General features: G+C 54.6%; 2 protein-coding genes across 4 annotated transcripts in view; one reads left to right on the top strand and one right to left on the bottom strand.

Moving 5' to 3' along the window:
• Positions 1-3,641: 3,641 nt before the first annotated feature.
• FAM131B (family with sequence similarity 131 member B) lies at positions 3,642-13,583 on the top strand. Of its 2 annotated transcripts, XM_061414993.1 has the most exons (7): positions 3,642-3,838; positions 6,275-6,384; positions 6,697-6,732; positions 7,006-7,099; positions 7,695-7,892; positions 9,940-10,083; positions 10,264-13,583. In XM_061414993.1, exons 1-7 carry the CDS (start codon positions 3,811-3,813, stop codon positions 10,734-10,736), a joined length of 1,083 nt encoding a protein of 360 aa, XP_061270977.1. In that variant the 5' UTR covers positions 3,642-3,810; the 3' UTR covers positions 10,737-13,583. The 2 variants fall into 2 exon arrangements, with proteins under 2 accessions (XP_061270977.1, XP_061270978.1); XM_061414994.1 differs by lacking the exon at positions 7,695-7,892 and having other exon boundaries at positions 3,647-3,838.
• A 556-nt stretch (positions 13,584-14,139) lies between these two features.
• Positions 14,140-15,902, bottom strand: part of CLCN1 (chloride voltage-gated channel 1) — a 37,479-nt gene continuing 35,716 nt past the window's right edge. For both annotated transcript variants that reach the window (XM_061414991.1, XM_061414992.1), the window contains one exon: positions 14,140-15,556. In XM_061414991.1, the coding sequence (XP_061270975.1) occupies positions 15,185-15,556 (372 nt within the window). In that variant the 3' untranslated portion in view covers positions 14,140-15,184. The remainder of the gene's footprint in view (positions 15,557-15,902) is intronic.

Raw genomic sequence — 15,902 nt, 5'->3', positions numbered from 1 at the left:
TATGGATGTGAGAGTTAGACCATAAAGAAGGCTGAGCACTGATGAACTGATGCTTTTAAATTATGGTGGTAGAAAAGACCCTTAAGAGTCCCTTGGACTGCAAGGAGATCAAACCAGTCAATCCTAAAGGAAATCAACCTTGAATATTCATTGGAAGGACTGATGCTGAAGCTGAAGCTCCAATACTTTGGCCACCTTTGGCCAGCTGACTCATTGGAATAGACTCTGATGCTGGGAAAGATTGAAGGCAGGAGGAGAAAGGGGCAACAGAGGATTGAGATGGTTGGATGGCATTACCAATGCCATCCAATGGACATGAGTTTGAGCAAACTCCAGGAGACAGTGAAGGATGGGGAAGGTTGGTGTGCTGCAGTCCATGGGGTCACAAAAAAGTCAGACAGGACTCAGCGACTGTGCCACAACATAGACACATCTGCACTTTTCACGGCTGATACAGACACAGTGCAGCACTTCTAATACTACCACGATTTGCTGCCTACAACCCTAACAAGCACAGAGAATTTCTATGACAAGTTAGTAAACATAACACCTTTTTTTCCCATCCAAGGTTATGGACTGTGGATTCTGTTCATGGATCCTGGGGCGAGAGTCCCCATTTTCAGCAGTACTGTCTCTAAAATTGGTTTGTTCCTTCCGTCCAAGTTCTGTCCACAAGAGATTAGGAGCACAAAGCAGCAACCACAGTGAAGACAGAAACATAACTTCACCTTGGGGTTGTGCCCCAAAGGGAACCAATAAGGACGTGCCAGCGCCTTACTGGGGCATTCTGCCAAAGTCCTATATTTTTAGACTTTGGAAATGGACTGATTAATATTGTAATTTCATTGAGAGTCAAACTGTAACTGATGAGTGGAATCGGACATTTGTAAAACATAGGCTTTCTTCAAGGAATCCCATAAATTATTCGGGATGGAAATCCTGACAAAAGGCAGGAGAAGAATCTGTGTGTGTATGTGTATGTGTGTGTGTGTGTGTGTGATTTTCAAACAAAAATTGATATCCTGTCATTATTATAGCCTGCTTTTTTATAACATCACAATAGATCATGAGGAATTTTCAACAAATACAGTTATAAGATAGTATTAATGGCTGCATAATATTCTATTATAGGCATATAGCATGATTTATTTAATTCATCCCTACATTTCAACATGTGTGCTGTGTACAGTGTTTATAATTATTATGAAATTGTGCTCTGATGGGTGCTGTAAATCTTTGTCCACATTCTATTTTTATTTTCTTAGACTATTTCTATAAATGAAATTGCTGTGTCACAATTTAGTAAGAATAGTTATGCATATTTTAAAGATTTTTTTGATCTGCACTGTCAAATTGTCCTCCAGAAAGGTTGTTCCTGTTCATAACAGAACTAGAGTCTTTGACCTTGGCTCAGAAGATGGTAAAGAGACTGGGAAAATGTCTTTAAATGGTGAGAAGTAAGATGATTCAGTACAAGAAGAAGGAAGGAAGCGTATTAGTGTTGTGCCTCTGATAGATTCCTTTTCTCTGACGCTGGAAACACCTTTAAGACAGAATATAGGATGGGACTAAATCATCAAGACTTAGAGTTGACTTGATTTAAATAATCAACCCTGAATATTCATCGGAAGGACTGATGCTCAAGCTGAAGCTCCAGTACTTTGGCCACCTGCTGCAAAGAGCCAACTCATTGGAAAAGACCTTGATGCTGGGAAACATTGAAGGCAAAAAGAGAAGGGAGTGGCAGAGGACAAGATGGTTAGATAGCATCACCAACTCAATGCGCATGAGTTTGAGCAAACTCCAGGAGATAGTGAAGGACAGGGAAACCTGGCATGCTGCAGTCCATGAGGTTGGGAAGGGTCAAACACGACTTAGTGACTGAACAACAGCAACCTTATGCAATTGTGCTAAGGGCACCCAGGCTTGTATCCATGTTTGGACCAGAGGACTGATGAGAATAGTAGAATCAGAAAGCACTCCAAGGGAAGGACAGCTTCAGGTGAGAAGGCGAAAGCAGAGCTGGCCACCTGGTTCATGACTTCTGACCTGGAGAGTCAGTGCTTTCTTTGCTCAAACAACAGGGGTTTGCGAGCATTACTACAGTAATGGAGGCTGTTTCTTCATCTTTTTTTTTTTTTTTTTTAACCATCTTTCTATTTTCTTTCCTTTGCAGCTAGACATTATACTTCAAGAGGGCAAAATCCACTTTGTCCTTCTTGTGTATAACCAACAAAAGCTGACCGGGGGGAAATACTTTCTAATTCCCTCCACTGTCAAACTAAGATAGCAAATCTTGCCACAAAACACACAAGGCGATTAAAATCTAAGCCTACTGACCACTGTTCTGTCTTCTCTTTTGTGGTTCTAGAGATGTAGATCTGGTTTATTTCTTCATGCACAGAGACCAAAGATCAGTTCCGTCTCCATCATCCTATCTCCCAGATCTGCAGTTATTAGTATCTTTCCCCCTCTCTCTCATCTGGGATTCCACAGAACGTGGTGGTTATCACACTAACGGTTCGCTTCTGATTCACAGTTAAAGCTTAAAAGGTTGTCCCCATGAGCCTTGGTCTCTCTCCCTGTCCCGTGCCCACACCAGAGTCCCCTGGTCCACTGCCCTGCTCCCTGTTCAACCTCAGGAGGCACATGAAAGCCGAGCCTGGGTTAGCATTTGCTTCTGACATTTGTGCTCGCCGAGCTGGGCTTACATAAACGGGTCTCTCCTTCCTTTCTCCTGTGACTTTTCTGGACTCCACTTCTTCCCTGCTGTAACTATAGTGCCCACTGACCCTTGTCACCCAGGAAGCCCTAAGTACCTACTTCACCCGACCCCACCAGCCAGACCTCAATCCTCCGGGCTCTTGACCGCCTCTGACACGGTTGTGCTCATCTGTCAGAGAAGACCATGGCTCAGAAAAGTTACATTGGATATAAAACTGTCTTCTAGCTAGCCTCGAGTCCTGACATTTTTATTTCCCTGGAGATGGGACTGAAGGATCTTCTATTTCCCCCTCCCCAATCAGACCTGGAGTTAGGTCATCTGCACCGTCCCCGCATGCCCGACTTTTCCCGCGAGCGCCGAGCCCTGGGAAGTCTAACACGCGATCCGCTTGCAAAGACTTCGCGATCTGTTCGGGCGCATAAAGCAGCGAACAGGAAGCTCCAACCGCGTCCAACCAGGCTCCCATTTGTCCCCGAGGCCACCCCGGGAAGAAAACAAGTGTTTGCGGAATTTGGCGGCCAAGGCCCAATAAATCCAGGCTTTATTCTCATTCCACTTTCTCTCTAGGCATCCCCAAGCTCGACCCTCAAAATCAATCCCCCAGATCCGAAGGGTGGGCCCGGGGCTCTCCACCCGGCTCGTGAGACCCCGGGCGGGCATCCTCCGGGTTTCCACCAGCCTCCCCTCTCCACCCCGCCCCGAGCCCAGCGGGAACCCGGCGAGCAGTCCCTCGCGCGGGGCTGGAGAAGGGCGAGGGAGGGAAGCGGCGGCGAGGCTCCCCCAGGGAGCGCGGCGGGGAGTGCAGCGGCGGGGTCGGGGGAAGGGCCGGGAGGCGCCGGCGCAGCCAATCCCCGGGCCGCCCCCTCCCCGCCGCCGCGAGCCGAGCCGGGGCGGGGGAGCCAGGCGGCGGCGGCGGCGGCGGCGACGGAGGCTGCCGCGGGGAGGGATGGAGAGGGGAGGGGGGAGCGGAGCCGAGCGGAGACGGCCGCGGCGCTGCAGAGCGGCTGGGGCGGCGGCGCGGCTCCCGGTGCTCCCCCCGGCGCCCGCCCCGCGTCGGTGAGGGCCCGGCCTGGAGGCCCGGAGCCATGGGCTGCATCGGCTCCCGGACCGTGGGTGGGTACCGCGGCGGCGCGGGCGCGGGCGGAGGCAGGTCTCGGCCCGGCCCGGTCCTCCGGCCCCCTCCCCCACCGCGCCCCGCGCCCCTCCCCGGGATCCCTCTCTCCGCACCCGCCCGGTCCGGCCTCGCTTCCTCACTTTCCCTCCGAGCCTTCGCGGTCCTTGCCTTCATCTCTCCTCGCTCTCCTCGCGCGCGCCTCCTGGGCTTGCATCCCTCAGGGCTCTTTGCATCCGTCTCCCTCTAGCTTCCTTCCGTCGCCCTCCTCCAGGCGTGGTCCCTCTCCATCATACCCCCACCGGCATCCTCTCCGTGGCTCTCCCCTACTCTCCCGTCCCCGCACCCTCCACCTCCAGGCCCTGCCTTCCCCAGCGCCTCCTCGCCCCACTCCGTGTCCGGAGCAGCCCCCCCTTGGAAGGACCCCCCAGCCTCAGTCTCAGCCCCGAGTCTCCTTCGCACTCGCCCCCCAACCCATCCACCCACCGCACCCCGCCTCCATCCGGCTTGGATGTTTTGCCCCCATCTCTTTCCTTCTCCGTTGCCTTTTTCTGTCGTCCCTGCCTCCCCCGATTTGCTTTGTTCACGTGCATTTTCCCTCCGGGGCGGGGGCGGGATGAGCCTGGTGCCTCCGGGAGGGCGACGGGTTCCACGCCCGGAGGGAATGGGGCCGCGCTGGGCTGGGGTAGAGGGGACGAGCCGGGGACATCGGAGGAGGCGGGGGGCTGTTAGAGGGCCGGAGAAGGGTCGGAAGCCGGCTCCCCGGAGGGTGGGGCCGGCGGCGGAGGGAACCGGGGACCCGACTGCACCTGTCGGCGGGGCTGGCGGGGCGGGGCCGGCTCTTTATTTACCTTTGGCTTGAGGAAGGAAGCGAGGCGCCTCCTAAGACTTCTCCCCTCTGCCTTGCTACCACCCCTTCTCCCCTACCCCGTGCACCCACTCCGCTCTCACAGCTCAACAGATTGATCCAACCCTGTCCCCAACCCCCTAATTTTTGCAACTCCCAATTTCTCCCGCCTGCATGCCCCAGTGATCTTAGGCTGAGAGAATAATTCGTATTATTATTGCAAACGAACTCACTCTCCAAAAGCCTGATTTCTCTGAGACCGGATATATTCCCATGGATTACCACCACCCCCCCGCCCCCCGCCCCGCTCTGCTTTCACCTCTGCTCGGGGTTCTTTCCCTCCCCCTCCCTGCCCCCCGCGGCTCTGACTCAGCTCTCCCTCTCTTGCAAAGGCCACCTCCCCCCACCCCTCTCTCCCACTCTGTCCTCCCCATCTCCCTTCCCCTCAGAGGTGGTTCCCTGCCTGCCCCATTCCCGCTCTGTTCGCCCAGACGTCCGTCTTTCCCGTTCCCTCCCAGCCACCTCCTGTGCTCTGACCCGTGGCACCATTCGCCTGTAGCCCCAGGGAGAAAATGCCCGCTTTGTAGGGGTCCTTCCTCTCTCAGACCTGTCAACCACAGTGCTTCGGCTTGCAGCATCTATGTCATCCTTACACGCCCAGTACCTCCTGCTGCCGCCCAAGATCACATTCAATTCCCCTCTTCTCAAGAGTGGACCCCTAATCCTAAACTCCGAATCAGAAAACTTTATGCTTGAATGCCCAGCATCTACCACCCAAGTGATTCTTCCCCAAGCCTTCCAGGAGGCACACCTTGCCCTCACACCAGCAGCCTCCATGTACTAAGAGTCCTCAAACCCCATCCACTCCCTCCCATTGTCTTTTGTCTTCACTCGGACCTGAATTCCCGTTCCCTTAGTTTCTGTTTTTCAAAGTCCCCTGCTCTCTCTCCTCTTTCATTTAGCCTGTGTCTCCCACAGTCAGGTAGAATGATCCCATCTCTTTGCTTCTCTGCTCTCATTGCTTCTAGGTGAACACACCCAGCTCTCACCTCTATCCCCACCAAATCTCCTTCCTCTCATACAAATCCACCAGCTCCCATTGAGGGTCCACCAGGGAAGATGCAGTCCTTCCACCTCACATGTAATAAAGCCAACACGGAGGGAAGCTTGGCCTCGGAAAAGTTCTGCCATTGTTTGTAGAGACCTAATAGAGGAAAAGTACAGAACCCAGGCACTCCCATAAAGAAACCCTCAGAGATCCCTTGGGACAGAATTGAGGACTGTTTTCCGGCTAAAACCTAGCCACTGGCCCTTCCATTTAAACAAGAGCAACAAATAAGCTCATGGGACACTTTTCCTAAGTGTGCTGTTCTTGACTGAGCTCAGCGTTGTTATCTCTCGTGCCAAAAACTGGGGGTGAGGGGAGATGTAGAGGGGACTAGGCAATCGGAAGAGAGAGTGGTTGTGGGAGGGGAGGGGGGGCTGGCCCCCCACTTGTGGCATCAGAATTCTGCAGGAAGAGAATAATGAGGGGCCATAGGGGTGGGCACAGGGGGTAAAAGGGACGCAAGTCACCATCTGGCCATCGCAGGAAATGAGGTGATTGCCGTGGATTGGAAGGGCCTGAAGGATGTGGACCAAATCAACATGGACAGCACCAGCTCGCTGCACGGTAGCAGCCTTCACCGGCCATCCACCGAGGTGAGCCTCCCCCAACTCCCGTGCTCAGCTGCCTTCCCGAAAGAGCTCAAAAAGACCCCGGAACCACCACGCATAAACCCGGTCCTTCAGCCATCTTCCTGAATTCCAGGATAACATCCCAGACCCGCTCCCAGACTGACCCTTTCACAGAATGTTCCTCCTCTGTTCCTCAAGTACAAGCCCAATGCTCCATACTGAGACCCCAAGTTCCCGGTGTGACTCTCAGAAAAGCCCTGCCTACTTCACACACTTCCGGAAGGCCCTCTGAGGAAGTGCCCTGGGTACCCACCCCCTCTCCTCTTCTCCTTGCAGCAAACCCGGACAGACTTCTCCTGGGATGGCATCAATGTGAGTGCAGCTCCCTCCACCCCCGACCTCCTCCTCCCCCATAACTCCTCTCCCATAGGCCTGCCATAGAACACAGAGCTCCCTGGTTCCAATGGGCCCTGGAAGCCCTCACGTTCTTTACGAACCCCCAAACTTCCAAGAGCAGTTCGGAGGTGGGCTTCCTGGGTATCAGGGTTTCCTATCACCCGTCCTAGCTCAGATCCTTCCTCCTGAACATACAAGCATCCCATACTTTCTTATCCCTCTGCCCCATCTCCCACATCCCCCTCCCAGCTCTCCATGGAGGACACCACTTCCATCCTTCCGAAGCTTAAGCGAAACTCGAACGCCTATGGCATTGGGGCCCTGGCCAAGTCATCGTTCTCAGGTGAGACTCCCCACCTGGGGATGCTTTCAGACAGAACACTACCTGTGGGCTCCTGGCCTCAGACTCCCTGCCGCTTCAGGCCTGGAAAACACACCCTTATCCCCATATTCCGGGCCTGTTTGCCTTTTCTGTCAAGCCCCTCCAACCCTCCAGACCCCCCCTCATATACGGTGTCCTAGGGCATAACCTCGGAGAAGGCAATGGCACTCCACTCCAGTACTCTTGCCTGGAAAATCCCATGGATGGAGGAGCCTGATAGGCGGCAGTCCATGGGGTCGCACAGAGTCGGACATGACTGAGCAACTTCACTTTCACTTTTCACTTTCATGCATTGGAGAAGGAAATGGCAACCCACTCCAGTGTTCTTGCCTGGAGACTCCCAGGGACGGGGAAGCCTGGTGGGCTGCTGTCTATGGGGTCGCACAGAGTCAGACACGACTGAAGTGACTTAGCAGCAGTAGCAGCAGGGCATCACCTGCCCTTTTCATGAGACAGCATCCCATGGGGCTAGGGTGGGGATAATGGGGTTCGGAGGGAACCTGGTATGGCTATTGTGTGATGTTCTGGAGGATGTGGGGAATGTCTGGCCCCTCAGGGATTTCGAGAAGCATGAAGGACCACGTGACAAAGCCCACAGCCATGGGGCAGGGCCGGGTGGCCCACATGATTGAGTGGCAAGGCTGGGGGAAGACACCAGCCATTCAGCCGCAGCACAGCCACGAGGCCGTCCGCAGGGACACAGATGCCTACTCCGACCTCAGTGACGGCGAGAAGGAGGCCCGTTTCCTCGCAGGTACTTATTCTCCAGCCCCTCGAGAGACACATTTTCAGGATGGCCAAGACCCACTCTTCAACCTGGTCCCCTGTGGTAGGACTGACTCTGTCCATATGATGACCATCAGACTTCATTTCCCAGCTAGCTCGAATTTCAAGGACTCTGACTTGTTCATTCTGATAAGGGCTCTCAAACTTTTTCTTTAATATTTGTTTATTTATTTGGCTGCACTGGGTCTTAGGTTGTGGCATGTGGGATTTTAGTTCCCAGAGATTGAACCCCAGACCCTTGCATTGGGAGTGTGGAGTCTTAGCCACTGGACTACCAGGGAAGTCCCTCAAACTTATTTTTTATTATCATCTCAGAAGTTGAGGAAAATTAACATGAGATTGTGGGTCCACCTGATGCCATCTCTCCCACATGGTAGGACTGTCCAATCTCTGGATTCCCTCTTACAGGGGAAAAATAAAGCAGGGGCCTTAGACTTCAATAGTCTCTGTGTCTACTTATGTTTTATGATGAAAAAGAAAGAAAAGCCTTGGGGTTCTCTTCTAGCCTTTGCCCATCAGCACTTTGCTGTCATGGATTCACTTACAGACAACTTACTTGTTCAACAACCAGAAGATCAAGGGACCTAGGTGAGGAGAGGGTGTGTACAGAAGAGCTTTTATTCAGGAGAGGTAGGAGGCAGGCATATGATGTACTTACAACACTCGGCAGGGGCATCCCTGGTGGCTCAGAGGTAAAGAATCCTGCCTTTGCAGGAGACATGGGTTCGATCGCTAGATGGGGAAGAGCCCCCCTAGAGGAGGAAATGGCAATCCACTCCAGTGTTTTTACCTGGGAAATCCCATGGACAGAGGAGCCTGGTGGGCTATAGTCCATGGGATCGCAAAAGAGTTGGACACAACTTAGCAACTAAATAACATCAATATTGGCCAAGCCTTGGTGGCAGATCTCAATGAGATACTTCAGGAAAAGCTCTGGTGGTGTGCGTGGCAGATGAAATACCAGTGGGGAGGGGACATGAACAGGTAGAGGGTAATGCAGGGCAGCTAGCAAAGTAAGCTTCAACTTACTCATGGCTTTGACTAGCATGGGAACCCCAAGTCTATGTACCTTCATTACTCTGTTCCCGCTCCCTTGCCGTCCCAGACCTTAAACTTTCAGCCTGATACCACTGTAGACCTACAATCCCTCCCATTTAGATTCCTCTGGCCTTGACTACCTAGCACTAGCTACCATTCCTAAAAAATTCTGAAGATAAACTTCTGGAAATCCTCAATTTTAATCCCTTATGATACCTCACCAGAAGACCCCCCAACTCTTTCCCCTAGGAATTCTAAGTCTGACCTGGGAAGTCACCCATGATTTTGCCTTGTTTTAGGGCATATACAAAAACTGTGCTGTCCGATACAGTAGCTGCTGGCCATATGTGGCTGAGAATTGAAATGCGGCTAGTCCAAACGGAGACGTGCCATAAGTGCAGAATATCGACTGGATTTCAAAGACTTTGTGTGAATAAAAGAACGTAAAATATCTCAATAATTTGTATACGGATTATACATTGAAATGACAGTTTTATATAGATTAGGTTAAAGATGTATTATTAAAATTCATTTTACCTGTTTCTCTTTCATTTTAACATGACTACTAGACAGTTTTAAGGGAGAAGGCAATGGCAACCCACTCCAGTACTCTTGCCTGGAAAATCCCTGGACAGAGGAGCCTGGTAGGCTGCAGTCCATGGGGTCACTAAGAGTTGGACACGACTGAGCATCTTTACTTTCACTTTTTACTTTCATGCATTGGAGAAGGAAATGGCAACCCACTCCATTGTTCTTGCCTGGAGACTCCCAGGGATGGGGGAGCCTGGTGGGCTGCCGTCTATGGGGTCACACAGAGACGGACACAACTGAAGCGACTTAGCAGCAGCAGCAATTTTAAATTGCACAAATGACTCGTGTTATATTCCTGTTGAACAGCACCGCACTGATGCTCCCTCCCCAGGCATGTGTCTAAGCTTCCTGGAGGTGTCTTGTGCTAACTACCTTTCTTCTCCCAGGTGTCATGGAACAGTTTGCTATCTCTGAGGCCACTCTCATGGCCTGGTCTTCCATGGATGGTGAGGACATGAGTGTCAACTCCACCCAAGAAACACTGGGCTGCAACTACAGTGACAACTACCAGGAGCTGATGGAGAGTCAGGGTGAGGACCGGTTCCAGAATCCAACCCCAGAGGCTACCTCCATTCATCTCTAAGGCTTTGTGTTCACATCAGCTTTCCTATTGCCTGCCACATCCCACCCCCATCTCAATTCTCTGTGCTGCTGTCGCTGCCTTTGATGATGTTCTGGGACCCCACCAACCTTCCTGATTCTCTTTCCAGATGCCCTCGCTCAAGCCCCGATGGATGGCTGGCCTCATTCCTATGTGTCCCAGGGCATGTACTGTCTGGGGTCATCGGATGCCTGGGAAGCCAGCGACCAGTCCCTCATTGCCTCTCCGGCCACAGGATCCTATCTCGGGCCTGCATTTGGTGACTCACAGCCTAGCCTGCATGAAATGGGACCTTCCCAACCTGCTTCGGGATACTCTGCTCAGGAGCCGTCGTCTTTGCTGGGGGGAGACACTGACTGGGCTCCAGGGGTGGGCGGGGTGGACCTGGCCAGGGGCCCCGCCGAGGAGGAGAAGAGGCCGCTGGCCCCTGAAGAGGAAGAAGATGCGGGGTGCCGGGACCTGGAGTCCCTCTCCCCACGCGAGGACCCCGAGATGTCCACCGCTCTCAGCCGGAAGGTGTCTGACGTCACATCCTCAGGCGTGCAGTCCTTTGATGAGGAGGAAGGCGAGGCCAACAACTAGCTTCCTCCCACTTCTCACCCAGCCGTCCACTCCCGCCTGAGGGGTCTGGCTGCAACCACACCTTCCTCCTTCCCCCAGCAGCGCGCCTGAAACCTGGGCAAGAAGACCCTGATGAGCCCAGGCGTCCTCGCCAGCAAAACGGAGGGCCGGGGTGGAATTTTATCCGGGCTTATGCTGTAGAGACCACAGGTCCAGGAATTGAGGCCCGGGCAACCGAGATGGCCCGGAACTTCGCTTGCCTGCGGGCTTCTGGGTCTGCGGCAGCGGAGCCCCCGTGTGCATCCCGAGCACAGGAGCGCCGTGCCCTGGATCGCCGTTCTCTGCTCCCTGATCTCGTCTTCCAGAAGCCTCCACTGTGGCTGTCTGAAGGCCTCCTTTCTCCACGTCACTGTCGCTCTTCCCGACTCTTTTCTCTGGCTGTGGCCCAGGCTCAGCCCTCCTATGAGGCACGGACCTGCGGGGCTGTTGGATGTGGTTCGATGGACCCGGGGCGGGGGGGAAGCAACGTACAGACCACGTCTCCTTGGAGAGTGGAGAGTCTACCCTCAGAGGTAACTTGGCTTCAGAGATGAGGGGTCGCAGAGGCGGTGGACATGGCAGCTGGGATGCACAGGAGCCCGGTGGTCATTGGTGAGACCAGGGACAAACACGGGCCACGTGCTTTCAGATCTTGAGTATATCCAGTAGGTGAACAGAGGACCCCACGGACCTGGGAAAGGACCCCCACCAGGGCTGGCTGCTCCAGCTCTTTTTCCCTTTTTCTGCCTTCTTCCATCCCCTGCTCTGGGAGCCCCGGCCCGCCCCCCACCCAAGGGGAGACGCGGAATGCTGGTGTCCTGGCCAGACAGGAAGCATGAAGCTGCCTCCCTCCATCCAGCCCTAATTCTCTGGAGCTGTTTACACTTTTCTCTTTGCCTTTTCTACATTTTTATAACTTCTTGGGGACTCAGGGTTGAGTGCGGGTGGAGGGAGGGGTCTGGTGCTGTCAGGCACCCCCCCTGATTGGGGCGGGGGAGGGGGGTTGGTGTTAGCTGAGGAGCAGTGAGGGTGCTTGGCTCCCTTTGCCCCTCCTCACCTCCTCCCAGGACTCCCAGGAGGACCTCACAGGTGTCCCCCCTCCCTCCCCAGACCTGCGGAGGAAGAGAGGAGGACCAGGTATTCTTCCTTCCAGTATGGTTTACAATGAGGCATAAGCCCCTGAAACTGCTTGCCCTCCCACACTGACTCGCCATTCTGGGGTGGGGGTGGGGGTTGGGGGGGAACCTCTGGGCAGCCGGTGAAGCCCCAGGACTAATGTCACAGAGCCTGATGACAGGGGTTGGGTTGAAGGGTAGAGTGGAGAGTCCACCCCCGCCCCGGCTGCAGAATGAGGCAGCTGAGCACTGGGGTGGCTCCGTCCATGTATGACCCTGCCCCCCATCAAGCCCCTACTGTCATACACACGTGCCCCTGAAATGCAACCGAGGCCACGTCCCACGTCTTCTGGGGGAGGGGAGGATGGCCACCCTCCGAGGGCGTGGTTCCTGGAGGAAACGGGTGAGCAGGGTGAGCCCAGGTAGGTGATCACACCTCATCCAAAGCGGTTACGGGTTGTGTGTGATCATGTGACCGGACATTGCTGGCCCCACCCTGCACCCACTGTTGCAGGTCCTTGGGGTTTTGAGGGTCACGGTTTCCTCCTCTCAAGGGGTCCCTGTTTCCTCACCTTGTGCAGCCTGCCCTCTCTCTAAGGCATCATCCTTTTCTCTTTACTCTGACCCGCTTCGTGCCCCATCTTCCACCCCCAGACCGCAGGGGACATCCAGTCCAGGGAGCGGGTTCATTCATCAACAGTTCCTTTTCCGCTCAGGGCCCTGTGGAGTCAGGAAAGGTCATCTAAAGCAGCGTTCTCTCCTTCCTCCTTCCCCGAGGAAGCCCAGCGGTCCCTGCCAGTCCTGCCAAAAGATGGCTAAAACTCTGAAGGACTCTAGTCGAGTTCAGATGTGAGAGTGAGCGGGGGTTGGGCTCAGCCTCTGCGGGGTGTTGGCAACACTGCAGACCAGAGGTCTCGTGGGGCGGGGTCTGCATTTGCAAGCAGCTCCCCCTCTGCTCTGAACAGGGAGAAAACCCGAGGAGCCAGCCTGGGACCCTCTTAAGATTCTTCCAAGGGAGGGACTGCCTCTCTGGTGCTGGGGGCCAGGGTGCATGGGGTTTGCTTGTAGCCTATTTTAGGGGGAGGGGAGGGGCATGTGCCGGAAGAGGCTGCTGGGGGTGGGGGAGGGTTGCTTTTTCTTTGGGGTTAAAGGCTGTGCAGCACGTTTTAGGACAGCCCCCAGAATGGGGCTGTCTTTATATCATTGTGAATGAAACTGCTCTTGCTAAATTATTTTCTTCTGGTGGGGAGGGTGCACCTTCATTTTCAATTCACTTTATTAAAGGAAAATCGCAATCTTCCATTCCTCCCCTCCCCCCATCGCCCCCCACCCCACTCCCACACCTTCCTCTTAAGGAGGGAATCTTGGTGAATGAGTTATTACCTCTCCTCGCACCCCCACCTGTACATCCCATACTCCGTCTTCCAGGTCTGGGAAATATCCATTTTTATGGCCAGTCTTAGCATGTTTTCTTAATGTGACATTTTCACCCCAGGCCCAAGAGAGATTCTATGACATATATTACAGAGAGAATTATATATAAATATATATATAAATACTATAGATTATACACACAGGAGCAGGGGCTCCAGGGCCCACGGCTAGGCCCCTCCCCAGATTCAGCCTCTCTCTCTCGGCCCTGGGGAGGCGGAAGGGGTGTCCTGCTGGAGATGGTTCCAGGCTGTGTTCAATGGCACTAAACACTGTGGTGGCACCTTCGGCTATGAGTGTCTTATTTGGGGGGTAGTGGAGGCTGGGCATGGGGCGGGAAGGAGGAGGATGCCAGGGATGGGCACAACTAAAGAATTAAAGGAGGCATAACGGTAGGCTCCGGGAGTTGGTGATGGACAGGGAAGCCTGGCATGCTGCATGCAGTCCATGGGGTCGCAGAGTCTGACACAACTGAGCAGCTGAACTGAACTGAAAAGAAGGGAGCAACGAAAGCCTTGGGCGGTGGATTCAAGAGCACCTGGGACCACTTGCAGAGAAGGCAGGGTAATGGCAGGCTCCCTGTCACTGGCTTGGGGAGGATAAGGGTCTCTGACTTCCCAAGTGCCGGAGGCATCAAAGAGCTGGGCCACTTCAACACTGAACCTCTAGGAGAGGAATACAAAGGACCAGCCCCGAAGAAGCGTGGGGGTGAACCAGTGGCCCAGCTGCCCTGAGCCTTGGCTCTGGGCAGGAGAAGCCCCGGCTAGATCAGCTCAAGAACAGAGCTGACCCTCGGGCAGGACAGATCAAGGACGACAGTGGGAGAGGGAGTGACCTGGAAACCGGAGGGTGAGGAAGCTGTAATTCGAGATGCCAGAGGGAGTAAAATAAATCCATCAGGGCCTCGTGACTGTTGAGCCATAAGGTACCGCCCCTTCCACACAGAGCCTTCCCGTGACCGTCCCTCTTCTAGGCTCTTCCCCCAATAGGCTCTGTATGCATGTCTCACTGCCTAAATGGAGGACGGAGAGGGAAGTAGGAATGGCCTTTTCCCGCCCGAGAAATTGAGGCCAGACCCTGGGAGCTCAGATGGTAAAGCATCTGCCTGCAGTGTGGGAGACCCAGGTTCGATCCCTGGGTTGGGAAGATCCCCTAGAGAAGGAAATGGCAACCCACTCCAGTACTCTTACCTGGAAAATTCCATGGACAGAGGAGCCTGGTAGGGCTACAGTCCATGGGGTTACAAAGAATCAGACACAACTGAGCAACGTCACTTTCTAGTAGGAGCCAGAATAGAGTCTGGAGGCAAATTTCAGGGAGTGGCTTCGGGCAAGTGGAGGACAGGGTGGAGGGCTCTGAGAGAAGGTGCTGTGGATGGTTTGCGAGTACATTCAAGGGCCATCAGTCCACGAGGCCATGAGGTGGTCCCATCTCCTCCTCCAGCATGCCACAGGCAGGACCACAGTCATCCTGGGTCTCCCTTAACCCACCCCCTGGGGAACTGATGGGAGGATGGGCAAGGCCGGGAAGGCACTGGGACAAGAACACTGGGGGCGGGGGAGGGTGGGTTGTGGGGGATGCACGGGAGAGGCAGGTATTCCCCACCCCCACACGGGCAAACTTAGGAAGCCCATGGAATATCAGGGGCCCTTCACACAGATCCACTGCCTATCTGGGGTTGGGAGGGCAAGGCCCAAATGACTGACCAAGGCTACCCCCTGCCCAAATTCCAGTTCTTCCTCCAAGGATCACATTTTTAAAAACTCCCAGGAGAGGCCATGTATTGATGTGATGCCCACCAGCTTTAGGAAGCACACTTTCCCACACGTGCACCCTGTGTGCACTGTCCTGGGTTCCTGGACAGTCTTCGTGAGGAAGTGCAGGTCAAAGAATCAGTTCGTCCCCATCCTCCTCGTCCGTGGAGCGCAGACTGGGGCCCTGCAGGATGTCGGCCAGCTCCTCCTCGGGCCCTGGCCCCTCCACCAGCTCCAGCTCCTCCAGCTCGCTCTCTGCCTTGGCCGGAGCCCCGGAGAGGGGGCGCTCCGGGAAGGGGGATGGCATGGGGGTCTCTGGGGAGGCAGGGGTCACGTCCCCTGCCCCAGTGGCCCCAGCTCCATCCTCAGGCAGGCTCCAGCCCTCTGCAGGAGGGAGCGGGACCCCAGTGTTCTTCCGAGTGGAAGTTGTACTCCGGAAGCTGGCAAGAGGCGGGCGGAGCTGCACCCCAGACTTGGTGTGTCCCTCAATGGCCTTCTGCAGCTGGGGAGCACAGGGAAGGGGAGAAAGGGTAGGATACGGGGAAGGAAAGAAGACAAGACAGGAGCAGTGGAGAAATGGACAATCAAAGGAAAAGCAATGGGAAAGGTATAGCGAGGCAGGGGTGAATCGAAGGGAGAAGAGAGAAAAAGGAAAACGGGGGCATAATGGACAAAGAGCCTCACCTGCAGAGCAGTGAAATCTCAAAAGTCCTGACCCAGGATCTCTTTCGCCCGGTCCCCAACCCCCAGGCCGCCTTCAGCCACGTCCCATCTGCCCGCTCTTTCACGCCCCTCCACAGCGGCACACCCATGAGACCGTGACTCAGGCCCTGTGCCCCCATTCCAAG

This window comes from Bos javanicus, chromosome 4 (genome assembly GCF_032452875.1).
Source record: "Bos javanicus breed banteng chromosome 4, ARS-OSU_banteng_1.0, whole genome shotgun sequence".
Lineage (NCBI taxonomy): Eukaryota > Metazoa > Chordata > Mammalia > Artiodactyla > Bovidae > Bos > Bos javanicus.
This window is presented reverse-complemented; position numbering and strand designations above follow the sequence as displayed.

Bases quoted from the DNA above. Each gene is read 5' to 3' on its own strand.
- FAM131B (XM_061414993.1), top strand. From the start codon at position 3,811: ATGGGCTGCATCGGCTCCCGGACCGTGG. The intron at 6,733-7,005 runs GTGAGTGCAGCT...TCCCCCTCCCAG, and splicing joins TCTCCTGGGATGGCATCAAT to CTCTCCATGGAGGACACCAC. The intron at 7,893-9,939 runs GTACTTATTCTC...TTCTTCTCCCAG, and splicing joins GGAGGCCCGTTTCCTCGCAG to GTGTCATGGAACAGTTTGCT.